The 26,793-nt window shown below is 43.9% G+C and overlaps 1 protein-coding gene across 1 annotated transcript in view; it reads left to right on the plus strand.

Moving 5' to 3' along the window:
• The first annotated feature begins 3,501 nt into the window (after positions 1–3,501).
• Positions 3,502–26,793, plus strand: part of stt3b (STT3 oligosaccharyltransferase complex catalytic subunit B) — a 60,958-nt gene continuing 37,666 nt past the window's right edge. The window contains exon 1 of the mRNA XM_069195224.1: positions 3,502–3,985. Within this exon, the coding sequence (XP_069051325.1) occupies positions 3,729–3,985 (257 nt within the window). The 5' untranslated portion in view covers positions 3,502–3,728. The remainder of the gene's footprint in view (positions 3,986–26,793) is intronic.

Raw genomic sequence — 26,793 nt, forward strand, 5'->3', positions numbered from 1 at the left:
TAATTCCTGACATGACAACACATGCTGGCCCGAAAAGCTTTTAGATGAGCTGTCGGCAAAATAATTCAGCGGAAGTAGATCATACTTTTTCTAAATGAACAATCAATAATTAATTCCTAGGCAAATCCCGATTCTTTCCCATGCTTTTGTTACGATCACTACGAGGACTGTAGATGTATCCGAGCTGATGTAAAGAAACCTAAAAAAACCCAAGAAATAACCATGTTTGACAATTTGAGACGTGTACATTACTGAGTTTCAGATAAAAGTTTCTACTTCTGGTATACAAAGGCTTATTTAAGCCATTGTATTCGGAAGCCTTTTTCAGCAGTGTAATCTAATCTCAACATGCAAACCAACAGAAGAGTGCAGGCTGTCCTTTAGTGCTCCATATATGTAGTGATCTCTTCAACAATAAGTACTATTATGTATAAAGCCACACTCTTATCGATTTTTAGATTGTGTTTTGTAAGTGTTATACCAGCAATAGCAAACTGGTGTGTAGCCAGTCATCCCTCAGTAGCCTTTCTTTCTCAGAAATGTTTTATACACTCAACTGATCAATCGAATTTCATTTAGAAAACGCCATTTAAGTCAATGCATTTGAAAGTGCTATAGAAGAATAGTAAAAATGAAAGGATATACATTTAAAAACAAAGTGGAATGATAATCCTGATCTGTGTTTTTATATCCTGATAGCAATGTGTTACCCCTGTGTCACTGTGGCTCCCAATTCAGAGATCATTTGGACCAAAAAGCTGTAGACCACACAGGGACCAGCATTTCCTTAATTGAACAAATTACTTGTTTAGTTGTGCAATGCTACGGTTGATAACTTTGATTTTAAAGTTTTCCTCAACTTAAAAAAATTGGTGTTTTAGAGTGACCTGTGAGACAAGCTGGCCTGGAGCTTTCCAGAAGCAGGACTGGAAACACCTGAGCAATATGTTACTTTTGCGTAAAATGTTTCAGAAAATTGGTATCAAATATCATTTCTACTGTACGTTGTGGACTGTCAACCTTGCATCTAAATCAAATACGCACACGGCAGTGTGCTGGCTTACACAATGCTGTCAGAATATAAAACACAGAACAGGGGTATCATTGCATTTTGTTTTCAGCGAAACGCGCCACAATCCTGCATTACAGTTGAAAATATTTTTTTTAATACAAAGTCTTATTTAAAATATTTCAATCTGATAGCAGAGCTCATGGTATTACTACCCACTGTATACACTATAACCTTGCTCAAATTACCCTTTTAGCCCCTTATTTCTACATTAGCATTTAACCTTAATTCATTGTATTATTAATGTATTTAAATATATTAATTTTTCTTCCTGGTAGTTTTGCATTTGCTTTCTTTTATGATAAAACCGTTTGCACCTTGAGATGACTAAGGCACTATATAATAAAGATTATTCTCACCCTCTTCTTTTTATTCTCTTCTGCATACAATATGTCTTCATTTTCCTGGGCTCCCCGTGTGAAACTGTGAAACTGATTTCACTTACTGTACTGTATTGTAAGTCTGTATTTTAATGCAGAAGAACAAATTGTTAAAACAATGGGTCTGAAACTGCAGAATAAAGAATTACATGTATATCACAACTCACTTTATTTAAAAAATCATTGTAAGTAAATAAATCAAACATGCCCATTGCATGCGTGAACCTCAATCTTTCTGAACCAACACAGAAACAGTTCAATTAAGGATATTGTTTTAACTGTTTTTTTTTTCCTCTATGTAGAGGAATTCCAGAATTCCAAAACCTCATTCATTATAAAAAAAAAAACTCATTAAAGAAAACAGTTGTAGGATGTTTTCCTCCGGCTGTATTTTCAATGAACATCCTTTGACTTTTAACAGCACAGAGAATAGAGTATTACCACTTAAGACCTGCTGGAAAAAAAGTCAGGTGAGACATAACACCTGCAGTATGACTAGTAGAAAATGCTAAGTGGCAATGTTATTTTAAACACGGTGCGAGTCATTCAAAAGAATCGGTTTAATTGGGTTTAATGTGCATTTTACGCAGTATATAAGAAGGATTAGCACACTGTATCAAGGGTGGTATGCACAGTTAACTAAGCATCAAGGCCATATTTTAGCCTAATGATCAATTTACGTTCGTCTAGAAGTCACAAAAACAAAAAGCAATTTCGTTTCTAAGCATTGTTTTTTTTTTCTAACATGAAGCTTGGAGCATTTGTAAAATCAGCTCGCTTCATTACGATTTTGAAAACGTGAGGAGCTGCCTGCGTACACAAGATGCGAACAGACAGGAAAAGTCTGATTCTTCTGTGAAAAGGTCAAAGGAAAAAAGAAAGAAAGAAAAAGAAAGAAAGAAAAAACGTGACATTTCAGGTTCCTCAAAAGTCTCCTCAACGTTAGGCCAGGTTCCAAGCTGAGTTCATAGGCTGCGCTGTCAGAAAGAGGTAGTTATATGGAAACATTTATGAATATTACACAACACATAGATCATGAGCAAGATAGCAGCATGGGGTCGGTATGCAAAGCAGTGAAGAACAGGTGCACCTGCTTTGAATACCCGCTTTTCTGAAAAATAACGTCTGCATCGACGATATCAACACTTCCTACAGGCACATCTGTGATGTGGTCTGCCAGTGCAGCAGAGCGACCGCTATTCACTGAAATCTCCAGTCTCCGTGTGGCCCGCATGAACTTCAGCGCAGGCCGCCTGGCTTGACTGGTTTAGGAAGCTCCCCAGCAACTGGGGCGAGAAGAAGAAGAAAAACAAGCACGAGTAATGAGTGAAAATGTGAAAAGGGGGTTCGGTTTGAGACCCACAAAGCTTTTATGGCGTCAGTGGTCATCGCCTCAAGAGTGTTTTATAGCGCAGCGACAGCGGGCAGAATGACAACGTGGCTGCTTTACAGGGTGAAAACCTGAGACGAATGGTATCTCATTCCCTTTCTTGTTTTTCACAACATCTCCTTCAAACACGGGTGGACACGGACTGGGGGTTGCGGCATATTATTTTATTTGCCCTGAAACCACCCGCTCTTTTGGGTGGGCGTCCCGGTCACCCTGGACGTCGTTACTGAGGACACGCGTGTTTAGGAAACCACTAATTGTGTTTTTTTTTTCTTTCATTCACTCTCCCTTCAGGTGCCTACTCTCTCCTCTCTCCCTCACGGACGTTCCCATTTGCACTAAGGAAGTCATTTATTTCATTGGTTCCCGGGGCCTCGGCTTCTTGACGGGCAGCTCTCAGGCCCCAACGGCCGGCCCGCCAGCGCGAGCCGCGGCGTCTGATTCGGCGGCAGCGCTCGGCGGCGCTCGCGCTTGTTCCAGCCCTTCCGGCCAGCCCCCGCGAGTCGACCCCCCCCCCCTCCCGAAGCTCTCGTCATTGGTACCCGCTCCTGCCCGTCAGCGCCGCCCCGTGCTCTGATTGGCCGGCGCCGGCGCCCGCCCCCTTGTACCTGTCGCGCTGTGAGAGGTGGAAAGCTCTTCCTGTTAGGCCGGCGAGTCCCCGCCCCCCGCCCCCACCTCGTCGCTTCCTCCCCTCCCCCCGCCCGTCCTCCTCCTCCTCCTCCTCTTTTGAATCAGTCAGTCGGACTTAGGCTGGTGTGTCTGGAGCCGGCTGGGGTGCTACTGTGCTTCGCTGCAAATCGACACCAGCGCAGTGACCGGGAGCGCCGAGGCCGAGGGGGAGACCGGGGGGGAGGCTCTCTTTTTCCCCGTCCGAAACACGCCGCGGAACATGGCGGAGCAGCAGCAGCAGCACGCAGGCACCGACAGCAAGCACAAAGCCGCGGCCAACGCCGGGGGCCCGCTGGCGGCGAGCGGGCGGGCGGGCGCGGGGGGCGGCGGCGGCCTGTCCGGCGGCCTGACCCAGCCGGCCGGCTGGCAGTCCCTGCTGTCCTTCACCGTCCTCTTCCTGGCGTGGCTCGCTGGCTTCAGCTCCAGGCTCTTCGCCGTCATCCGCTTCGAGAGCATCATCCACGAGTTTGACCCTTGGTGAGTAGCGCGGCCCGGCGGGGGGGGGGCAGGTGGAGAGAGAGGAGCGGCGGGTGTTTCTTTTTTTTTGTCAACAGAAATCGATGGGCGACTTTCAACTTTTTTTTTCCCCTTCCTCCCTGAGGATAACTTTTTCCTCCCCCCCCCCCCGTGCAAACTGCAAGCGGGTCGTTCGGGGTTAAAAGCCGATCCAGAGGTTTCCTGCGTCTTCATTCATTCGGACCCGGGGCCGCGGGGGGGGCGCGTCCACCTGCCCCAGCCTGGCGCGGAAGTGGAGCTGCGTGGGTTTGTTTGCGCCTGGCGTGTGACCCGGTCCCCCCCCTCACCCCCCACCCCACCCGTGGTCGTGTCTGCGCTCTGGCTCGGCGGGGCCGGGGGGGACATTGCCCAGGCGGTGAGCCAGCGTGGGGGGGGTCAACTCTAATCTAGTCTCGCCGGGGAGCAAGTCACGTTGAACCCGGAAGCTTTCAGCTGATTTTTTCCTATTCCCCCCCGGAGGATGATCCTTAGTCGTGGTTCGAGCCTACTGGCTGCTGACTTCTACCTGATCTTCGAAAGCAGGGCTGTATCGCTCATTCATTCCCCTGTCGCTGGCCGCTGCCCAGCCCCGTCGCCCTCCTGCGTCCCCGCATGATCACATGCGGTGCCCAGTCGTGCGAGGTGTGACTCGGGGAGGCGTCCAGCGGGGGTCTCCGTGCGGGTTACTGCGTCCCAAATGTGCCTCCCCGGTCCTCCATCATCATCATCATCATCATCATTCACCGTGCATCAGCGGGGGCAAAAAAAAAATGCCCCGATTCTCCCAAGGGTGCAGCTTGAGGTCGCTTTCCAATCCCGAGTCAGATGGTTGTTTGTTGAGGGTCTTTAAATCTCTCCCATCCGAGCTATCGCGGCTCCAGACGCGAAGATACAATAGCTGCTCTTCACCCTGGCGAGCACATGCTTGGCGCCTCGCCTCCTGCAAGCCTGTCACTGGCTCGTACTGGCGACCTGTCATCGTGCCCGGATCCCAGGGCTAGCGGTGAGGCCGATTAATCAGGGCTCGGCGTGTGTTTTTGACCCTCTAGAGCTCGTCTCCCCATTCTGAATTCTGTGTTTTTAAGAATACACGGGACGCGTGGGTTTCATCCTGTTCTGTAGCTGGTGCTGATGCTGGCAGCAGTGCATGCCCCTGGTGTGTCACTGTCGAGCACTGCAAGCCCGGATGTGTTGGGGTTGTCAGGTTGCTGTCAAGTGTAGTAGCGGTATGGGAAAGGAGTCCGGTTTAGGACCTGCTAGGCTCTTTTGTATAAGGTTAAAAGCCTTAGGTGCAAATTGCGTTGTGAAACCTGACGCCACATTAACGAAGGCCCTGCTTTTCCTCGCGTTGCAACAGTGTAAGGCACGCCAGCCTGCACGGAGCGTGTGAATTTATCAGTGTTGCAATGCCCGTTATTGTATACGTTTCCTTGACAGTTGAACTTTGTCTTGAAAATGAGGCATGGCTGTGGTAGAGTGCTGTCTTAGTTAGTCACACCACACTTTTGGTTTTTCATGGGTGTTGCAATCTAATCTTTATTCTTAGCTGGAGGTTTAATGTCGAGGCGCTCTAATACATTGATCTTTTTTTGTGCACAACAGGTTTTCTCTCAAGAGAGGTAGCTTGTTACATTTTTTCCAGTTCTTCAGGTAGTCAACCTTGTGTTTGTCTATATTTGAAGGCTAAACCTTCATATTAAATGATCATGGTATTGATGAAATCATTACAGAATGGTGCTTTTCCTTTTTAAAATTGAGAACCCCTTAATGGATACTACTAATTTTTTTTCTGCAAAAATTCCCACATCACGCATCTTGGCCATTCCAGCCAAAGTCAGTCTTGCTCTTAGCTGAGACAGCCTTGGTTAGCATTACGTTATTGATTTTTCATTTTTATGTCTGCATTCAGTGCCACTCAAACGCATTATAACAAGCGTTGAAGAGCGCAAACATTGAATATTGAAGTGTTGTCTTCAGCTTCAGACAGTTTTCACCTTCACTTCAGGAAGAAGGAGGTTTGCACCACAGTGAAGTCTAATGCCTGTACAGTACATTACAGTCGCAAGCAACACCACAGAAGGGGCGATCTAAGAAAGATGAGGGTGGCGCAGACATACTGGTGGTTTGATAGGCTTCTGGGAAGCTGGCCCTGTGGTGGGTGGGTGTGTTGGGGTCTGTGTGTGCCCGGCGGGGGACGGACGTCTCGTCTGGGGTGCTACCTGCCTTGGTCCTGCTGCTTGCTGGTCTAGGCACTGGCTTCCTGTGTGGGGAAAGCTGTTAGAAAATGCATAGATGATTAAGAAAGATTAGAACTAAGATGAGCTGAATGGCCTCCTCTTACATTTTTGGTTTTTATAACATTTACTGTAGCTACCTGGGATCTGTCCTGCTTGGAAGCAACTGGTCGGCTTCACCGGTATGGCTGACTAACGTTTTCCCGGTGCCCACAATCCTTTGTGCCAAAGGGGTATGCGTACAACACGAGTCTCCAGGTCTCAGATCCGAGTGCCGTTCCGTGTAGTTCAAACTAGTTTTTGTTTGTGTTGATTGTGACGTTTATGGGGTTGAGGGCCAGCGTGCCTTTCGGACTCTTGAATTGTCCTTGTAGTCCTGCTCCCGTTGTGATCGGGGAGATCCCTTTGTTTCTTACCCGTGGTGTCGGCTGGCCTGCTCCAATGGGTCTTTCTCCTCTGTGTGTGTGGCTTCATCGTTGGTCAGCGGTGTGTGTTGCTGAGGAAGGTGTTTCGGAAGGAGTGGGGTCCTTAGAGACACAAGGAGGAGAGGGGGAATATAACAGTCTAGATTTGAAATGCCATTATCTATTGGTATTCTTAGGGCACAGAAAGAAGCAAATATTTTCATATCTTTAAAATGCGCGGCGTGGTGCAGGATATAGGGGAATCCAAGTGCTTCAGCCATGAAATTGTCTGGTCGGAGTGATCTGATGCCGATAGGGTTAACTGCTGCAAACGCTGGATCTGTATTCAGAACATTCATTCCTGTGGTAGTCCTGAATTGATGAAAATATCTTGTCAAATTAATCGTCTTCTGCAGTTTATTTTTTTCTTCGTAGTGCTTAAAATCTATAGTCCTAGAATTGCCAGGCCATGAACACTAGTTCAAAACCATGTTTAAATCATTTTTCTTATTTTGTGCTTGTACTCTTGTAGGTTGTCTGAATACGAATGTATTGATTCTTTGCAAAGCAACCATATTAAATTATACATTCACCTGTGATTCGGATACAATATATAATACCTGGCACCGTTTTTCAAGTCATGTTTATGTATTATAAAGTTGCAGGCCCCTGAACTTAGCTTTTCTTTTTAATTTAGGTTGAATATTTTCCACACAATTCTGAATTGTCAATTAAGCAAGAAACGTTACTTAGCTACATGTCCGAGCCTGTTGCCTGGATTAGTCATGGAATCATTCTTAAGCTGGAGAATGGTAGGGGAAGTCAGCTCTTGGTTCTGTATCTAAACTCATGCATTTATGTCATGTAAATGTATTGCAAAGCAATAAACAACCTAGTTCATCTGCTTGAAGTACTCATCTAAATGAGTTTTTTTCGCAGCAAGCTACAGTACATCTGACAATTTACATTTATTTTATGTTGTTCTTGGTCTCAATAGTGTGGTAAAAGTGTGAACTTGACTATCAGAAAATTGAGTCCATGTTTATAATATTTATATTTGAGAAATCATTTCTCACAAATGCAGGGGCTAAGTATTCTGTGATTGAAAATTACAACGTGAATATTCCCTACAGAATGCCTCTGTGGGATTGGAGGTTTTCTTGAAGCCTGTCTTGTACATTGTCCTCTTGATGCCTTAGTGTTATGTAGAAGCAACTTAAAGGCAGAATACATCAGGAAAAGTAGGCCTATGTGTCTACTTAAAAGCGAAATAAGTGCTTTGCTGCCTCACCATCTGTACATCACGTTCAAGAGCTCGGAGATGGTGAAATCTGTGCATTTTCACAATGTTAGATGCTACCGTGCAAGATTAGATTTAGAAATCTGGCAAGGCAAAAAATAGAATGTGCATTAAGTTCCAAACATGTGAGTGTTTTGAGATGTTTTTTTAGTGGCAGGTGAGATTGATTTATGATCATCTTTCGATTTACGAACTTGACCCGCATGGCGAAAACTGCTTGTCAGCTGAAGGTTTCTAAATCCAAAACCTAATATCCATAGTTAAACTTAACACTAAAGCGGTTTGGCAAGGTTTTCCAAAACTCTGCACGTTTTTCCTCTGCATGCAGTCAGTTCACTGCCTGTGAAGAGGTGTTTTCGTTGTAGCAAAAAATGTTGTTCTTGGAGTGAAAAATGGGTATATATTTGCTGGCTTCTTTGTAGCGAAAATTCATAAACCGTGGGATGACTGTATTGACTAATTAACTTTCCACCTCCCTTTAACATCTTTGTCTTCTGTTCATCGTGATCAATACTTTCCAGGTGCATCTTCGAGAGCTGAGACGAGCAAGGAGGAATGAGCTTATTGGATCTTTCATGTGATTCTCCTGCCAAAGAGAGCCGTTTGCACTCAGGAGTCACTGCAGGGTTATTGTACAGGAAGCTTTCCCCATAATGATTTTTCTAAGGGAGTGTTGTCTATAGTGTTGTGGCATTCTGTTTCTTGCCATAGTACATTCTATAGTGTCACATGATAAATTATGAATAGATAGAAGTTTACCTCCTGGGTAAAATTAGAGGCCTCATTCTTCCTCATAAAAGGATGCCTTTTTTATCCCACCCTGTTTCCCCAAATAGGTGCTTAAGTTGAACGTTCTGCTGTTCTGGCAATAGTTGTTTGTGCCTTTTCAGTTAATTATAGGTGTCTCTGCAACAGCGGTGGGTTAATGAAAGCTGCTACCAGACCTGCTCTTGCTAGAAGCTGCGTTTTCGGTTGTGATGGAAAATGACGACGTTGAAGGAATATTTTTGTTATTGCCTTTTCTAATTTTTTTTTTCGTGAAGGGAGGAGGTGAGTAGTTGCAGTAAATAAATGAAGTACCTCGGTTACGCTCGGATATCAAAAGGAGCGACCTGTGCTTCGATGATTCTGACTGACTGTGTGGAGTGAGGAAGATCTACCTGTCCTTATCCCCTGCTGTGAAGTGCTGCTCTGTTAGCGAGAAAGGCCTTCCCCGTTTTCCCATCCGTGCCGGAGGTGCTGCTTTGCTGCTGGAAGACGTCGCCTTTTTTCAGAGCTCCTGTGGCACATGAATCACTTGTCATTGAGCAAGCCACATACCTTCAGACAACTTGCTCTTCTTTCCACTAGATTTAATCAAGTATTTGAAATGTGGAAGTTGAAATTGAGTGTTTACATGGGCAGCAGTATTCAGCACTCTCTTAGCCTCGGCCTCTGTTTTTTTTCCCCATGTAGTGAACTGGGACAGTGAAAGTAGGACAAGAATATTGGTCAGGGTGCAAGGGACCACTGCCACAGACAACTGGTAGTTCTGAGATTGCGTCCTTTATGTTTTGCTCAGCCCGTGGAGCAGCACAATGAGATGATTGAATGACTAAAGTAAAACGATTCTGAATAGCACTGGCCCTGTCTTTTCTGTCAGAAAAGCTCTCTGATCGGTGTTGTTCACATGCAGCAATCTCTTAGGAGGCAGTGTATGAAGCTGTAATGCTCAACATCTGTGAGACAGGGTAGTGTTTTTTTTCTTTGCAGGCTGGAGAGGGACTCTGATGCCTGTCAAACTGTTCTTATTGAGAATCTGTTCTTACACACCATGTCCACTTACACTACCCAGTTCTGTAGCAATGTGCTCATGGAAGTCATGAAAACATTTTTCACTAAAGGAAATCTTTTTTCCAGATTTTAAACTATTTCTTTTATGTACATGTAATTCCTATCTGCCCATATGCCGATCCATGTCAGGAGGCACAGTGCCGATCCATGTCAGGAGGCACAGTGCCGATCCATGTCAGGAGGCACAGTGCCGATCCATGTCAGGAGGCACAGTGCCGATCCATGTCAGGAGGCACAGTGCCGATCCATGTCAGGAGGCACAGTGCCTGTGCTTTGATGAGTGTGTCAGACTGCTTGCTGCACATACCGAGGTACTGGCTCTTAAATAGTAAGTTTTGGGTACTAATGGCCCTCTTGGAACAGTGAGTAGTGCCTCAGAGATCCTGTCCTCCGTCAGCTTAGACCCTGATGTGTCTACAGATGGATTTCACCTTGGGTAGACCAATTGCACAGTATTAGTCTACCTCTGTTATTGGCCACAGAGGAGTGCCTGCCTGTGGTGCACTTCTGATTAGCTTGTTGAAATCCACCCTGTGGAACTCTATTGAAAGATTATTGTAGTACCTTTTTAAAATATGGAGGAAATATAAACTTGACAGAAGGCTATACCCCAGAAAGGTTGATAATTATGGTCATTCTGAGCTCATTAAAAACGGGAGGGGCACTACTCCAGTCCCAGGGGGGTGCAGTGTTGGGGAAAAGTTCCTTCCACCTTATTGTAGATTACTATTGTAGATTACTCTACTCGTGAACTGAGGTAGTCATGGCTTTATCAGGTCCAGGGGCTGCCTTTCAAGTGTATTTAAATAACGAGCACTGTTGTTCAAGCATTACAGCCCAGTAGAACAGTAGACCTCAAAGAACGGCAACTATACTTTCAGACAGCGACCTTGTCTAGGACCAAAAACCGAGAACCTGAGTTAGCGATGCTCTGCAGTTTGGGTTCCTACACCTGCACTACACAGTGGGTAAGGACCCCAGAGCTGGTCTTCACTGGAGGCCCTGCAAACCCAATTTCTTTTTTAATGAGACGATATGGTGCCTTCTTAATTATTAGTATTTTTGCACATCTTAATCAGATTAAGTAAAGAATGGCCGTAGGCATAATTGTCTCTTCTATGGTAGACGTTTTGTAATTAGCCATTAGATGACGATCTGAAGTTTTAAAGTCGTAAACTAAATCTTCACGTTCTCTCTTTACCCTGGAGTTTTAGTGTGGCTTCCCTAAGTGTTTCAGAATGAAATGAAGCAAAACCCCCAACTAACATCCTCCAGAGTCAACATATTGCAACTAATGGAATGTGAAGTAATATACCCCTGGGTCTGCACGAGTGGAATTGTTCGAGAAATGGTTGATTCCAGTTTTAATAAGTGCACATACCATGCATGGCACAGAGGTTTTTTTTCTGTTCTCTATGGCCTCGCTATGAACATGCAGTATAGTTTCTCTTTGTTTTTGAAACACCACAGCATTGTAAGAGATAACCGGGAGAAACGTGAAACGATCTTGCCCGTCTTGCCTTGCCAGCTGATGCTTGTCGTAGTTGGTACCCAGGCTGTGTGGGGTCAAGCTAGTACCTCTCCAGCAGTTAGTGGAGTCAGGTACTCGCGAGGTACCTCAGAGGAGCATTCGTCAGCTTCTCTAAGTTTCTTCCACAGTCTTTTATGGCCTGGCACATTAACAGTTGCCCGATTTCTCTGGAATCTCTGGAGAGGGTGAGCTTGTCTAGGAGCAAAATACTTGTATTGGGCAAATTATATGATCTGTTGGCCCTCAGAAACCTGATGGTTTATTGATTGTAATAAATATAAAGATGTTATGATGCAAGTTGGGAAATGTTTTGCTAGCCGAACAGAATATAAATCCATGTGAACGACCTGTTTTAGTCGGTTAGTTTTCTGAAATTACAACCTGGAATGAACCTTTCAGCATTCCCACAGTTGTCCAGAGTAAACTGACTTTATTACCCTACAGCGGTTATTGATTTCTATTTTTATAGAGCTGGGATGATTGATACTTGAGTCTTCGTGGTGATTTTAAGATTTTGTGTATCGTCTTGCAAGTCGAGTATTGAAATATTTTTTTTTTAAGCAGCACTCAAGAGGCTCAAAGCTTTTCGAGCTTGTATTCGCGTGCTTTCATGTAGTAAATCGTGCACATCCCTGCCATTTTTGCTCTACAGATGTCCAGATTATGCAGCATTATAAAAAACATGCAACTTGATTGCATTTATCAGGCTGCTGCTATTTAACAGCTACCATTTGTTAATGAGTAATATACCATAAAACCTGGGCTAAATACAGCAACACCAGCAATTCCCTCCAGTTCACACTGGTACTACAGACAAATGCTGTTAGTGAACTTTATCTGACTAATGAGCATGATCTGTTTAGTTTTACTGGTCTGAAGTTCTAAACTCCCCTGTCCCTTCATTTTGTGGTATAATTACCTTTATTAAAATCACTTTTGGAGCAACACGTGGAAGCCTGCTGTGAATGAAACGTGGAAATGGAGGGGGATTCTTAATCCTTATTAATCCCTAAGAATGATAACACCATAAGAATGGGAATAACTGAGAAGAGGCCATCGGGATTGACTAAATCGTTGGGTTAGTCATGTTTGATTTGGTAGAGATTTTTGAGAAATTCCTTGTTTAACATGCTGTAAAAATCTAATACTCCCGCTCGATATTTGTAGTTTTTCATAATACAGTAAATACCTTTACTTGACAGCCACCGGCACTGCGACCTGATGTTTTTACAGTTACATTGATGTTTCAATGAATCCTTATAGTTGAGATATTTTCAGCTTCATGTTAAGTTTTTCATTTGCTTATTGTAAATTATGCAGCACTGTCATCCTTGATTCCTCATAATCAGGTGGTAGTAAAGGACTGAATTACATTGATTCTCTACTAATTATCCTATATATATATATAACATGAGCTGCTCAATGACAAATACTAATTATGTACTACTAATTAATAAGTGCTCAGATGTACTCGCAAGTCCTTCAGCCCCTAGTGCGCCTATCACATGCTAACCATCTTCTGAAAAGGCTATTTTTGCACTGCTCGGAACAGGCTTAAGTGCTGATGTTTAAGTGTAAAATTATTTCTGCATGGTACAAAGCTTGGCATCTCAAGAGCTGTGCAAGAGCTCTTTCTGTCTAAAACTCACAATCTGAATTGTTGCTGTGTTGTTACCAATCGAATTTCCACTTGCCGTTAAGAGGACAGCTGCTCCAGGACTGGGGGAGGGGGAATATTATGGAAAACCCTGTAGGTTTGGTACATGGAGCCGTTTTAATTTCTTTGTCTAAATCAATCACACTTGGATTAGATTTGCTCCGCATGCCTCTTCTTTTTATCCCGTGTGCGCGTTGCTGAGATCCTCCCAGCTTCCCGTTCAGGAAAGAAAATGGGAAAACGAGGTCGTAAAGTGTTATTCCGGTCCCCTTCTGCCTGGTCCGTTTCTGATCTGAAGAGCTGACGCAAGTCATTTTGAAAAGCCAGTGACCAAACGTTTCTTGTAAGTGTCGTGTTTAAATGTTAGGCAAATAGTGAGCAGCTGAGCCCTGCTGATTTGCAAGTCACATTGCAGAAAAGGGCCGAAGCCCTCGGTGTGGTGGGGTTTTGTCGCAGAGGAGCTGTGCGTTTGAAATGCGTTCTCGAGGCAGGCTGGCAGCTCGTCGATGAATCCTTTTTAGTGTGGGTAGAAACTGGCACGTGGAGTATAGATTGCAGGTTGGCACTTCATCCCCTGCTGGAAGAAAGATGGACCTAGCAGAGTCCCTGGCAGAGTTTTATCGTCAGAACAGAGTTGGCTCGCCTGACTGCGGAGATTGCTTGTTACTAGAGTTTGTTGTAAATCGGTCTAAACTGCCTGGTTATGGTGTCAGATTCTGTCTTTTTCAGGGGGGCTTGGGATTGGTACCCACAAACCAGAAACGCTGGTTTCGTCTGTGTTTCCTGTCTGCTGTTCTGTGATGCTTTGGCAGCATGCTGTGTGAAGAGTGGTGCAGCGCATCATCGCTGGACGTTGTCAAGGGCAGCCACTTTGACAGGCAGCTTAGAGGTATCGGTAGTATTAGAGGGCATGAGCAGCAGGAACTGGAAGGCAAAGGGAATCGTTCAGTGAAGGGCAGAGGAATGGGCTTTTCAGAAATCTTCTCAGGTCATAACGCATTGTCAGACTAGTTTAAAGCACAGGCTTTGGCATGGGACTGCGGTTTCCAGGTGGGAATTTTAGGTGACAGGTGTCCAGTAGCAGTAAAGGAAACCAGACGCCTGAGAAGTACAATCGGGAGGCAGGAATGCTTTGTACATCTTCACGTTTTTTCACGAAGCGTTGGGAGGTTCAGTTAGGGCTGCCTGTTTACTTCAGGACGTTCACTCCCGACAGAGCTTTATAATAAGGGAAGCTTAAAATTTTAGCGTGGTCCCTCTACAAAAAATGGCGGTGGAAATACTGCTCTTGTCCTGGATGCCCTGAACTCAAGTTTTATTTAAGGAAAAGCAATCAAAAGAGCACAAAGTCATATTGGACCTATTCCAACATCTTAATCCTCGCTGGCATCCCGGCAGCTCTGAAGTTTTCCTTGTGCGACTGTTTGATTAGAGGCTGACTGACAGTGGCATTTACAGTGTCAGAGTTTTGCCGATTTCCGGGATGCAAATGAGCTCGGGAGCTTGTGGAGCCACAGAGAGCCGTCTCCTCGGTGATTTAGTAAGCCAGACCTGAATGCCGTGCTGGGAAGGACAAGGACAAGGGCAAGGGTGCTGCATGCAGGTCTTCTCAGGGGGGCTGTTCCACCAGTCTTATCAGAGACCAGTTACATCATAATTAACCAATGGACATGGGTGCCTGAGAACAGTATTTTCAAAAACCCGATAAAGCCGCCACTTAAAAGCCCGTCCGGACAAAGACGTGCTCGCATTGCATAGTGTCTTTAAAGATTTTCACCATCAGCTTTGTCGAACTTTAATTCTCTTTGGGCAGGGGCATATTGAATGCCAGTATACTTTTGTGTGATGGAGTTAAATTGATCAGTGATCTGCATTCCCCCCCGAGACTTGTGGAGGGATAAAAAAAAAAAAGACTGAATGACTCGTAATATATTAACGAGCACAGCAAGTGAGCCGTTCTCTTCCAGAAATCAATTAAAGGCTACACCTCCGCTGGGCTTGACTAAGACACGCTTGCTGAGGTGTCTGAAAGCTTTTCAGCCCCCCTCCCCCATCTCACTCGATGAGGATTTTTTTTGCGCTTATTTTAACAATCAAGGTTACATTTACAGAACTTGCACTGCTGAACTCTACGGTTTTAATGGCTCTTTTTAAACATGTCGAAAAATGCATGGAATGGCACAGAGGCTGCATCTGAGGGGAGGAGGTGGGACCGAAGGCAAACGAGCCATTGAAGGAGAGCCCACACAATCGGGGTGAGCAAGCGAGCCCCATAAAGTCCCGGGATCGAACCCGTGACCCTGGAGCTGACTGTGCTACTGTGCTACCCCATTGCCTGAATCCCAGTCTGTTTTGTTTTGGTAAGGTAAAGTAAAAGCGCAGTTTCATGAAGTGTTTGCTTGTGGCTGTTGGGATTGTTACCTGTAATAAAGTGAGTGAAATTATAGGGCTAGAATTGGATGCCGTCATCAGACTGCAGGCAATTACAGATAAGTCATGCAGAATTCAGGTGCAGCAGAGTTTGTTTTTTAAATGTAGGTGCTTGGAAGGGTCTCTCGGAGACTGTAAACATTGCATTACTGTCTTTTCTTTAAACGGTTTATCATTGTTTTCACATGTCGGATACATGTATCTTAAGCAAAGTGGTTAATGTATAGTAAAATAAAGTGAGACAGTGGAATAAGGCTTTTGTTTCACAGGCCTGCTACTTACTGATAATCGAGCCAGGCTGGTATACTCGCCGAGTACGCTCAGTAATGCGTCGAGCTCTAAAACAAGAATTCCTGAGCAATGCTCACGTTAGCGGTACACTCCATCCGATTCGGGGGTCACCCCAGGGGACACCAGTCCGCTGCAGGGTGCGTGCACACGCTCATGCCCCCACCTGGGCCAGTTGTCCCAGAAGCCGGTCTGTTTTTGAGCCGTGGGAGAAAACTGGGGTAGCCGAAGGAAGCCCACACGGACCGGGAGAGAGTGTCCAAACTCCACACACGGCTCTGCGAGGCAGCGATGCTCACCACTGTGCCACTGTCCTGCCCTTCGGCGTGTACTTGTCAAAGAAGTCTGTGTCTGTTCTGCTCCTACTGCTAGCAGCTTAATTAGCAAGGTGTTCTTCAGGTTTTTTTAACACGATGAAATCACTATGCACTTATTTATAGTGCAGTTTTTTTACATAGCAAAAATATTTTATGGCTTTTTGTTTTAATTCTCCCCCCTCCCCCCCCCACTTGTGTATCTCACATTCATAACTTCATAACGGACTAATAACCTATGTTTAAGATCAGACATTCGAATTAGTTGTTGTATTTTCAAATGCCTGGAGAAAAGACTTTAAATGGTATAAATTACCCACCATTTTGCTGTTATTTTAGGAGAAAGTTGTATGAGGATGCAGTGATGGGCTTTTTTCTCTAATATCCTAATGAAATTGGTTTGTTTCGCTGCAGCTGCTCAGTGCATCTGCCCTCACTGTCGCTGTCTTTGCTGTGGTGCTTCTTTACTCGGATCCCAGCAACACCCCTTATTAACACTGTGAAACTTCACTGACTCTGTAACTGTTCCTTTTTTTAAATCAGTCAGTTGTCCTTTGTCAAAGATTTTTTTAAAAAAATCTGCTTCTGGATCCGTAAAGGACCTTGAAGCACAGTTAGTAAGTGTCCAGCTTTAGTAGATACATAAGCATCCATGTAACTGTGCTTTCCTACACCAAAAGATTTTTTTAAGTCACTGTTCTCGTCAGTTTCAAAGCCTGACTTTAATATATGCCTTCTGCAGTTCAACTAGGATTAATTACCTTTAAAGTCCAGTGCTGGGTTTCACAGAGCTTTAAGATTCATGAGCTTGACGGGTTAACAGGACGAGTTTTGCCAGCTTTTCATAAAGTTTCTTGTGTGAAATGTGAGCAAGGTGGCTGGACTTGCTGCATTGAAGTAAGTTATAGTGGTTGTGATGGCGTTGCCGACTGCTGGAAAACGATGGTTTTAATACTTGGTAAATGTCAAGTAAATTTTCACAAAATACCACAGCGGCCTTTTAATATTTAAGGTTATATTCACAATGCATTTAACACCACGGTTTAAACCAGCTGAATATGTAGAGGTTTGCTTAAGTGTTTGAAGTTACAAACTTGCAAAATCCTACTGTCTGCTTAATTTTGTACACAAGGAGTAGATTGAGCTGTTCATGTTCTTATGCTATATTGATTTTTTTTTAACATGCAAACTTATGATTTTCCTGTTTTAAAAGATTGTGACAATCGTAGTCTACTGAAATCTCCCAAATATCGCTATCTTTGTATGAGACTTCAGCACGGATACAACTGGCCTGTGTGGTCCAGATCACATGCAAGTTCAGAGCTTTCATTTATAACAGGAGTAAAATATCGTTACTGCAGGGAGCACTGCATTGCTCTGCTCTGCCTACAATATTACATTTGAGAGTGAGTGGGTTTATCCTTGGCCTGAAGCAAATGTTGTTCTCAGACTGAGACCTGGATCTTTTTAGGCTGGCAAAAGATAATTTGTTGACTTGTTACAGTGGCCTCCTTTAAAATCAGGGTCACTCAAGACTGAGAAGAGGGGATACTTTTTCCACATGAGATTGTGTGGTTTGGAAACTTTTTTTTTGCATGTTTGCAACCACTTATTTGGATCTTTTCAGAAAAAGCATTAAGCTTTAAGCTGCAAACCAATGGGTTGAATGGACTCTTCACATTTTTAACTTTACTGTTAACCACACTATTCATAGATCTTTCTGGTTATGAAGACTGCATTTTTGCATTCCTGGTTTTTTTCTCTGAAGAGCTAAAATGTTCAGATGTTTTATCTAGGTTATGCTTATTCACACTTGCATAATGCTGTTGGAAATGAGGCAAATATAGGACTCAATAGGTTAATTACACTGTAGGTTTCTTAGTTTGAATGGCTTGCCATCACTTTAAATGAATTAAGCTGGCTCTTCAGTGTATAATTGGATTTGTTTGAACTTTTACTGGCATTTTAATGGTAAAAATGGAAATAGGCTGCATTCAAAAAAAGTGACTTGGAAGAAAGACATCTTGTGATCACAACCTTTAAATCCATAGTACAAAAAATCTTTCCTCTGCTTTCAGCACTTTTACATTGGCAAGGAATCAGGCTGTGCTTGTGTCCCAGCGCTATCCAGCCACCTTTAGAAGTACTTTGCATAACATGTTTTTGCCTCTCGTTTTCTTCAGCTTAACCTGAAGTCAAAATGCGTCCGATTCTAAGGATATGTTCTTGAAACATGAAATTTAGGCTGGCCGAGAGGATTTCCTCTTCAAAAGGCTCATCAATGGGATTTCTGGTGGTCGAGCTTGCAGTTGAAGCTGAAGACTTGACCGTTACAATTGTTGCATGTCATCACTTCATTAAAATACTCCTCATCATCAATCAGGTGTGTGAGATTATGGCCTGTGTACTGCCTCTGCTGCGGTGCAGTGACAGCCAAGTAAACAACTTATTCCTTTTGATTGACGTGTTTGAAAATGGCTCGAAACACTTTGGTTTGCCATGAACTTGACACTTTGTTCACCCCTCCCCCTCCTACTGCATAAGGGGCCTGAGTAGTCGTTGCTCTCCTGTTTTCTGTGTCCATAGTGGGGATGTCTGCAGCAGAAAGAGGCTCCCGGTACAAGGAGAGCACCTTGTATTGCAGAATGGCCAATATTATTCCTTACATCCCCTTTTGGGTCTAAAATCATGCCCATCACTTTGTTGCTCATAATAAGAGCTGTCTGTTTCAAAAGACACCACAGCATCCCAGTCTTCCCGAAAACAGACATCTGTTCGTTTTCAGTGGCTCTTGTGGAGAAGTGATGTGTTTTCACCCCTTTGGTAAATCCCAATCATGTGTAATTGATGTATTGTGCCAAATTCCTTGGGGATGTGGATTTTACCTTTAGTTTTTTTTCATTTGAGGCAGCTGATGTTTCATTAGTTTGCATTTGTGTAGTGTGGAGTGTGTGTGTGTTAGTGTGATAGCTTTTGAGACAACATACAGAGGGAGGGTGTGTTACTGAAGCCTTAGCAAAGTCCACGGCTGGCGTGGCACTGAAGCTGAGCTGTTTGAAAGGCTGTCGAGCCGGATTATAGATTGTGAGGCATTTGTAGAGGAAACGAAGTGAGTGTGAGCCTTCTGAAGAAGTGCCAGAGAGATGCGTCCCTTGACATTTTCAGCCTGAGTGTCCAACTGCAAGCGAACTGGACAAGTTCCAGATCTGTTCATTTCTCTTCAGATTGTTTCCCCGCTACATGACTCAGAAATTGAAGTAAACGTCTACATTTTTTAAGTAATGCTATATTTTGAAGCTGTTCAGACCCATAGTTTACATGTCAAAGAATATGCACTTGATGCGTTTTTGTAAATGGGCTCTGCGACCGAGAGGAAATGTAGTTGATCTGGGCCCGAGCAGGATTTCCTTCAGGGCACATTATTTTAAACTCATAATTGTTGCTTTAAAGCGAAATACCTTTGAATTGTTTTTTAAAATACTTTTCATCTACTAGTAAAAAAAAAACAAGAAGAAGGTTTCATCAAGCTGCCAGGGTTAAAATAGCTTATATTGGGGTGGTCCATCTCCAGTGTTCGAGGGTAAGTGTCTGCAGGTCTGAGCTGGGAGAGATGAATTGAGCTCAATTAAGCCAATAGCCAGCTAATCTAGGTCACAAAGAGTTGAGAACATAAGAAGTTGCAAACTAGGGTAAGCTGTTTGGCCCATGTAGTCCTCCTGATAGTTGATTGCTAATTGATCCGAAGATCTTGTCCATCGTTTTCTTCCGCTTGGTTTCAGCTTCATGGCTGGGTCGCCTGTTCTGTACGGCGGCAACGCTTCCGGTAAGACAATGACATCCTGTTCTTGGTTTTTAATACGCTGGCAGGTAGTTTCCCCCTGGCTGTTTTGTTGCACTGTTCATCCTGGAGGTCTGCTGGGCTGTCTCTGGCGGGGCCTTGGAGGGTTTTGAATCGCGTCTCCTTGCAATCTTCTCTCTCCGAGACTGAAGTTCAGCTCCTTCAGCCTGGGAGTGTAGGATGTTCCCTTAAGCCCCATGATTTGTGGTTGATCTTTGAACTGATCCCAGAGCAGCAATATCTTTTCTATCAAGTGGCAACCAAAATTGTACACATTCTACATGAGGCCTTGCTAGTGCAATATACATTTGCACATGATATCCCTTAGATGTTAATTTCAACAGTCACCATTTTCAGAAGTTAGCCATTTTGCCACCGATACCAGAATCATTGATGTGATCAAGGAAGTGAAGTGGCCTTAGTACAGATCATTGTGGTACCTTGCTAATGATAATTACCCCCATCTGAGCACTCCCATCTCACCCATACTGATTTCTATTAACCAGTTTTGCACCCAACAAAGCATTTCCCTGATTGTTTACCACCTATAATTTATAATTAAAATGTGATAACATTCCTCGTGTAAAAAAAATAAATAACCTACTGACCCTAGATGCACCTAATCGTGCACTCATTGTGTAGCCTATGCCTTAGCTGTTGCGTGTTCAATGAGCATTAACAAGGTAAGACCTACCATTGTAAATCCAGATTGACTATTCCTTGGTGTTTGATTTGCGTTTACTTTTGTTTCTATAACATAATAGGAGCCAGACCTATTGGTCTGTAATGACTTGGTTCAGTTCTGTCACCCTTCTTGTGGATGGGCACTGTAGTAGCAGTTTTCCAGTCCAGGGGAGCTAACTAGTGGTCTGCACAGGCATGAAATTGAAGCCCGACTGAGCCCAGATGGTACTGCCCGATTTGAAACCCGAAATCGGTCACTCTTTTCCCTCTCAGAGCAAGTAGGCACACATGCGCACCGGGAAACGGAATCCCATGGACGCGAGCGAGCAAGCTCTCCCAATATAAATCAATTTAAAACGTAAAATAATAAGTGAAAATTAATAATTTAATTAGAAAACCAACCCAGACCTGGCCTGAGCCCGAAGTTGTATGTGGGGGGGGGGGGGAAATGATGTGATCCTGGCCCGAAACGTTGTCGGGTAGCAGACCTCTAGCGCTAACCCAGTCCTGATGGAATGCTGGACGAGTCACTCCAGACTTAGTTGCAACTATAACCTGCACTGCACATGTGGCTTCCAGGTCTGGAGTTGGACTGCCCTCGCTTAAATCAACACAATTCTTGGCATTTCTGTTACGTGTTTCTGTCTTTGGTGCTCTGCCATTTGGCTACAGAACACGTCTCGGGAGAATCGTGTGGGGGAATGTTATAGGAAGTGCAGCAGCCCTGGCTTCAGGAGAGCGGATTAGGATTAGGTTTGCAGGTAGGCTAAGTGTGCGCTGCAGACGAGCACGTAAAAGGTTAATTCCATGCTAGGACGCTGAAAGAAGAAACCCATTGCAGCTATTGAGCCCCCTTCAGGAGTCATACCTGAATTAACCTTTACTTGTTCCTTTGCAGCTGGTGCAGCTTCCTGCTCGGACCTCCGAGTCGACACTGTTTTGGGGTTCTTGGGTTGCTAATGCTTTTTTGGAAATGTTAAGGTGGACTGGTTTCAGAGAGGCATGGAAAGGAGCTAAATCTAAGCAAATATCCCCTGTACTGCAAGTGCTGGGGCGGACAGAAGGGTTTCGCAGTTAAAGGGGAGCAGGAACTTTCTGATCCCACAGACGCTTGGTGACAAAACATTTCAAGCTGTCCTGAAACTGAGCTAAAATTACTGTGTGAATAGAGTGCTGAACGTTTACTAGATTGATATTGCTGATCAATTACCAAATAGGCTCTGACAGTCAAATAGTCCTCTATAAAGGTGAAAAAATAAAGCATCTTAAGCATTTTAAGTCTGCGTTGTGCTTGATCGTTTGCTCTTATTTGTTTTAAAGCGGCAAATTACCTTGATTAAAGTATAATACTAATGTACACCAACTACTCATGTCAGTATGATTTACTTATTAACGAGTCAACTGTGCCAATTAGGACAATTTGTATGAAGGCGGTGTAAATGACGTATTTGAAGTAAGATCGGGTAGATGGAAATTGAAAATGCATTTGGGTTACGTTTATGTTTAAGATTTCATGTACGACTATGGTGTCAGTCCCTGCTTGTGAATCGGGCATCCGTATCATTTAAGCGAAGGTTCAGTTTACACTAATTTAATGCTGTACTGCAATGGACGTAAAAGCTTGTTTAGTCTTGGCATCCAGCAGTTAAAAGGCCAGGTGACAACTCTGGTTGTGCCTCACTGGCCAACTAGAACCCATTACTGCTTCTTGATACCAGCTGCCCTGAGAAAGCAAAGCAGCTGCAATATATCCCTTCATAATTAATCTTATTTCACCCCGGTGCCCTTTTCCATATGCAAAACTAACAGACCAGGGAGATCCTGTGCAATGTACTCTGCTTTTGCCACTTGATGGGATAGGTTGAATTATTTATTAGTTGAGCAATCAGGGTGTAAAAGACACCTGAGTCCAGATTCTGGACAGGGATTGGAGGCGGTTCTCGTGTTTGATTGTGACACTCCGAGGCCTCTCTCAGCTGAAGTACTTCATCGACCGGTGATTTGCAGACAGCGTTTCAAGAATTCTAAACGTACAGTATATCTAAGTGCTGCCAACTGTGAAAACTGCTTAGTTTTTTCCCCCTTTTTGCTCATCTAGATAGCACGTGAAGTTTGGAGCAGTATGTGGTATATGTATATTATTCACCAGCATTTCTCTTATCCTTTTGTTTGTTTTGTTTTTATGACCATTGCACCATTTTGTTTTGAGCCCTATACTTCACGTGGTCAGCTTTAGAAGCCTCCGATCCTGCTGTGGAAACATTCGAGTACGCCTTTCACATTTACAGGTGCTATTTTTGAGCACTGGTCTGGGATGAAGTATTGTAAATATGTATGATTACTCAGAAACTGTTTATGAAATAGCAGTGTCTCCAGGGGGCCTGGCTTAAACCTGCTTATGAGGTGTCGGCTGTCAAATGCAATAGTGTGCTTTCAGAAAACAAGTCATTATATGCTTCACTAGAGGGATCGACGTTGTGTTGTTGTTGTTGCATAGTGATCGCCGACATTGCCGAGTATCTCTTGAGCTGATATCTTCCTGGAAGGGGTGGCGATTGTTTTTCTCTCTCTGCAAGAAATGAATGATTTATACAGGTTTCTTTCATGCTTTGCCTGTTGTGAAATTCATTGTTTCTGTTGACTGCCCCTCGGGTGGATAAAAGGCTGCAGCTGAGATCTCATTAGCCTCTTGAGTCATGGCCACCCATTACCGTGTGGATGATCATCAGAATGTGTATTTAAACTTTTGTCAGGAGCTACCGCTGAGTGACTGCTTTAAAGTGGGGGCAGGGGAGGCAAACCTGTCTTCCATGCGATGGCGTTTGTCAGCTTGTGTTGTCTTGAAGGTAAGAAACTGGAGAGCTCCTTTGAACACATCTCACGAGACAACTCGTGCACTCTATAAGTTGTCTCCCAGTGTTTGGAGTGCTTGAGGATCTTTTACAGCGCAGCTCTGATAAATGGAAGTGACATATAGTTATATAGTGTGAACCTTGAACCTCTTCCTCTATAGGACAGACTACCTTAGATATGTGATGTGGGGGGGATGTGGGATGTGGGGGGGAAAACGTAGCTCGACAGTTCACGGGTTCTGTTTTTTTGCTGACTCACAAATCAGATCTTTCGTTCGGACAGAACCTCATTTACCTTAAAACACCCATTTTTTTCCGCCAGCTTAACGCAAGTGAAGGGAAGCAGAGAGCTTTTTTTTGTTCAGAAAAGCTCTGAATAATGTAGTTGCTGTGTACAGACCATATTTGCAGCAGGGGATGTTGGCAAAACACCTGCAGTTGACGAGTCACATTGGCTTTTTACACGTTTTAAGTAGGACATGATAAATCTGTGTAATGATCTTGTCCTTAGCAGTTTAATACATGATTTCAAGGATGTTCCCTGCTTTAGATTTCAAATGTTTGTTGACAGATGTTGTGCGTTGTGTATTGTATGGAGGCTGAACGCCGTGCCTTGCAGAGCTCTGCATCATTTACCTTCTGCTTAGCTGCAGAAAAGGAGAGAGGAATTTTTGGGGAAATGGCAAAAGGCCATTTTGGTCTTCATGCACGTCGAAGAGGGTTGGCCTCACCTGTCAGGCTGTCAGTTTTATTTTGTTGAGAAATAACATTTTTCTTAAGCAGCCTCACTTCACACGAGAAACTCCCGAAGACTGACCCACAGGGGGTCGTGGGAAAATGCCGTCATCTCATCTTCTCACCTGCACAGTGGTTTAAACACTAGACATTTCTAATGGCAGGAGTGTGACTCTTTCCTCTTTAGAGTGCTTTGAACAAGATCCGCGTTCTGTTTGATTCATTCCTTCTGCGCATAGCGCGGTGCTGAGCGTCTTTTTTTTTTTCCCAGCCTTGTCACAGCTGCTCTTGCTCTCGTCCTTCGAAGAGTCTTCTGTTTTGAAATGCTCAGTTTTGGATGCCTGATTATTAGTAATCCTGCCAGACTGCTGCAAAGCTCCGCGCGTGGCCTTGGGAGAGATGAAAACGACTCCGGGCTCCTTCGAGATAAGTCCAATGCCAGAGCTGCAGCTTTCCTCACTGTGAAGCATGAAAGCAAACAGAAGGGATCTGGTGTCAGGCGGAGGACGAGAGCTGCCCATACTGATCACGTCCAGCTTTGCATCTGCCAGGCTACAGACACGTCAAGGATCCAGCCTGCCTCCTGCAGCAAACTATGCCCTCGTGTTCCCACCCCTGAGCTTTTTTTTTTAAATTGTAGCTGAAATAAAAACTCTGCTCTTGCAGTGCTGCAGGAGCAATTCAACAAGCCCTTTTCTTTGCATGACTAGAAGGAAAAGTGAGATTGGCCCCAGTGTGGCCTGATCTTGTCTCAAAACAAAACCGTCTTGAGCCTCGTCGGTGCAGCGCAGGGTAGAGACCTGAGGAAAACTACTGTAGGCTGCAGTTTTCAGGTGTACTGGTGAACCAGAGGGGGAGAGGTGTGGTGATGGGCTGCAGATGTAGGATATGCCATCCGTTGGTGAGCCGTTAAGCTGAGGGCATCGCCACATGGCCAGTATTGGTCCCATGGCTTGCCCAACAAAGTTGATGTGAACCTTGGCTAAATGCCCCTCTGGGCTTGTCCAGTCTCTCCCCTGCGTCATGGCGGCTGCGAGTCTCTTGGTGGGCTTTACACTTTGGAGGTGAAAGGAATGGACCTCTGGCTGAATGTGAAATGCTTTCACCTTCTTTGGGATCCTTTTGAGATGAGATTGTCAGCCGTTTTGACTTTGAATTGGTAAATTATACTGCGTGTCCTCTTTGATGATCTGGGTGGGGAAAACGGTGAATTCCATACCCGATCCGCAGCTTGTCCGGGTTATCCTGATTTCTGTAGTGTTGAATAGACTCCAGAAAATGGCTTAATCCCCCCCATAGATGACTCCTGATGTGATTGAGTCTCAGGCTGCATTTTTAAGGAGAAAGCGCTGCCGTAACACTCTTCAAGAGCCGCGTGCACGTTCACCCCCTTTGAAAGTGCCCATTTTGGACAGTGATGAGCACGCCCTTTATCGTATGATAACCTCAACGGGATTAGCTTCCACCTCTGTGTTTTTGTCATTGTGCAATGAAAATCGGATTCTTCGGCAAGGTAGGGGCGCCATTTTTAGCAAGGCTTTGACCTACTAATCTATTTGAAATTCTGGTAAGGGCAAAATGGCGGAGCGTGATTCGCAGACTTATCCATGTGGTGACCTTAGACGTGAGGTTGTGAGCTGCACAGATCCCTTTACTAGTAATGATCCATAAATGGATCACAGGAGAAAAGAGCATTTTCTTCTTTATTGAATAGGGAAGGGCAACTTCGCAGGTTTATTTACTACCAAGGGCCCTCCCTCAGCTTTCAGGTCCTCTTGGACTACCTTGTGTTTATGTTTAATCTAAGAACTTTCCAAAATAAGCTTTTGCAAATACTATGTCATTATAATATTTATTTTTGAATACTGTATGTAGGTCTAGGGGATTTTCTCTAAATCTACTTCAAAGTCATTTTGAATGTCATAACCCGTTCATTAGATGAGAATATCATTTTATAGTCAGAAGATCTTGCATATTTTTCTTAATCCTTTACATGTTAAGTTCTGTAAAGTTTAAACAAGCCTTTTATCTGCTGGATTAGAAACACATTTTTCTTATTTACTAGCGTTATTCCCTGTATCACTGCAGGTCCTGGAGGGCTCATTTCAAAGGTTTAAATTTATTTTTTTGTATATAATTCCAGTTTAGTTTGATTGCATAAGAATAGAAATGGGTAATTAGTAATTGAATAGTGAAACTGAATAATGACTGTTTACAGTCTTATTTTAAAACCCATTTATTAAATTGCAAAGTTCCGTACAATAGTGTAGGAAATTGTTCTGAAAACATTTTTTTAAATAATGGAAGACTGTTTACTTCATTATGCATATTGGAAAGCAGTGGATACAGCAAAAAGCATTTTAATGTGTAGTGGTTTTAGGCCTAACGAATATGGTTGTTACTGCCTTGTAGTCTGTATTGTTCATTTTAATATTGGTCAATTAAGTGGCATTTCTGAAAGTTATCAAAAGGAAGTCTGCTTTAAGCAATATGGGATACTAGCCTAAGTCTTGCCAGCACTTTCCAAAGTTAATCACTTGTTTTACCAAATCAAATCAGGACTTTAACTGATTAACGGTTACTGCATTTTCATGGTGATTAAATTTTAGTTGTTTTTTGTTGTATAAGGCTGACCACATTATGTGCCTGTGACCTTTATACAGTATTTCATGTAGGGAAAAGAGTACAGC

This window comes from Lepisosteus oculatus, chromosome 10, assembly GCF_040954835.1.
Source record: "Lepisosteus oculatus isolate fLepOcu1 chromosome 10, fLepOcu1.hap2, whole genome shotgun sequence".
In the NCBI taxonomy this organism is placed as follows: domain Eukaryota; kingdom Metazoa; phylum Chordata; class Actinopteri; order Semionotiformes; family Lepisosteidae; genus Lepisosteus; species Lepisosteus oculatus.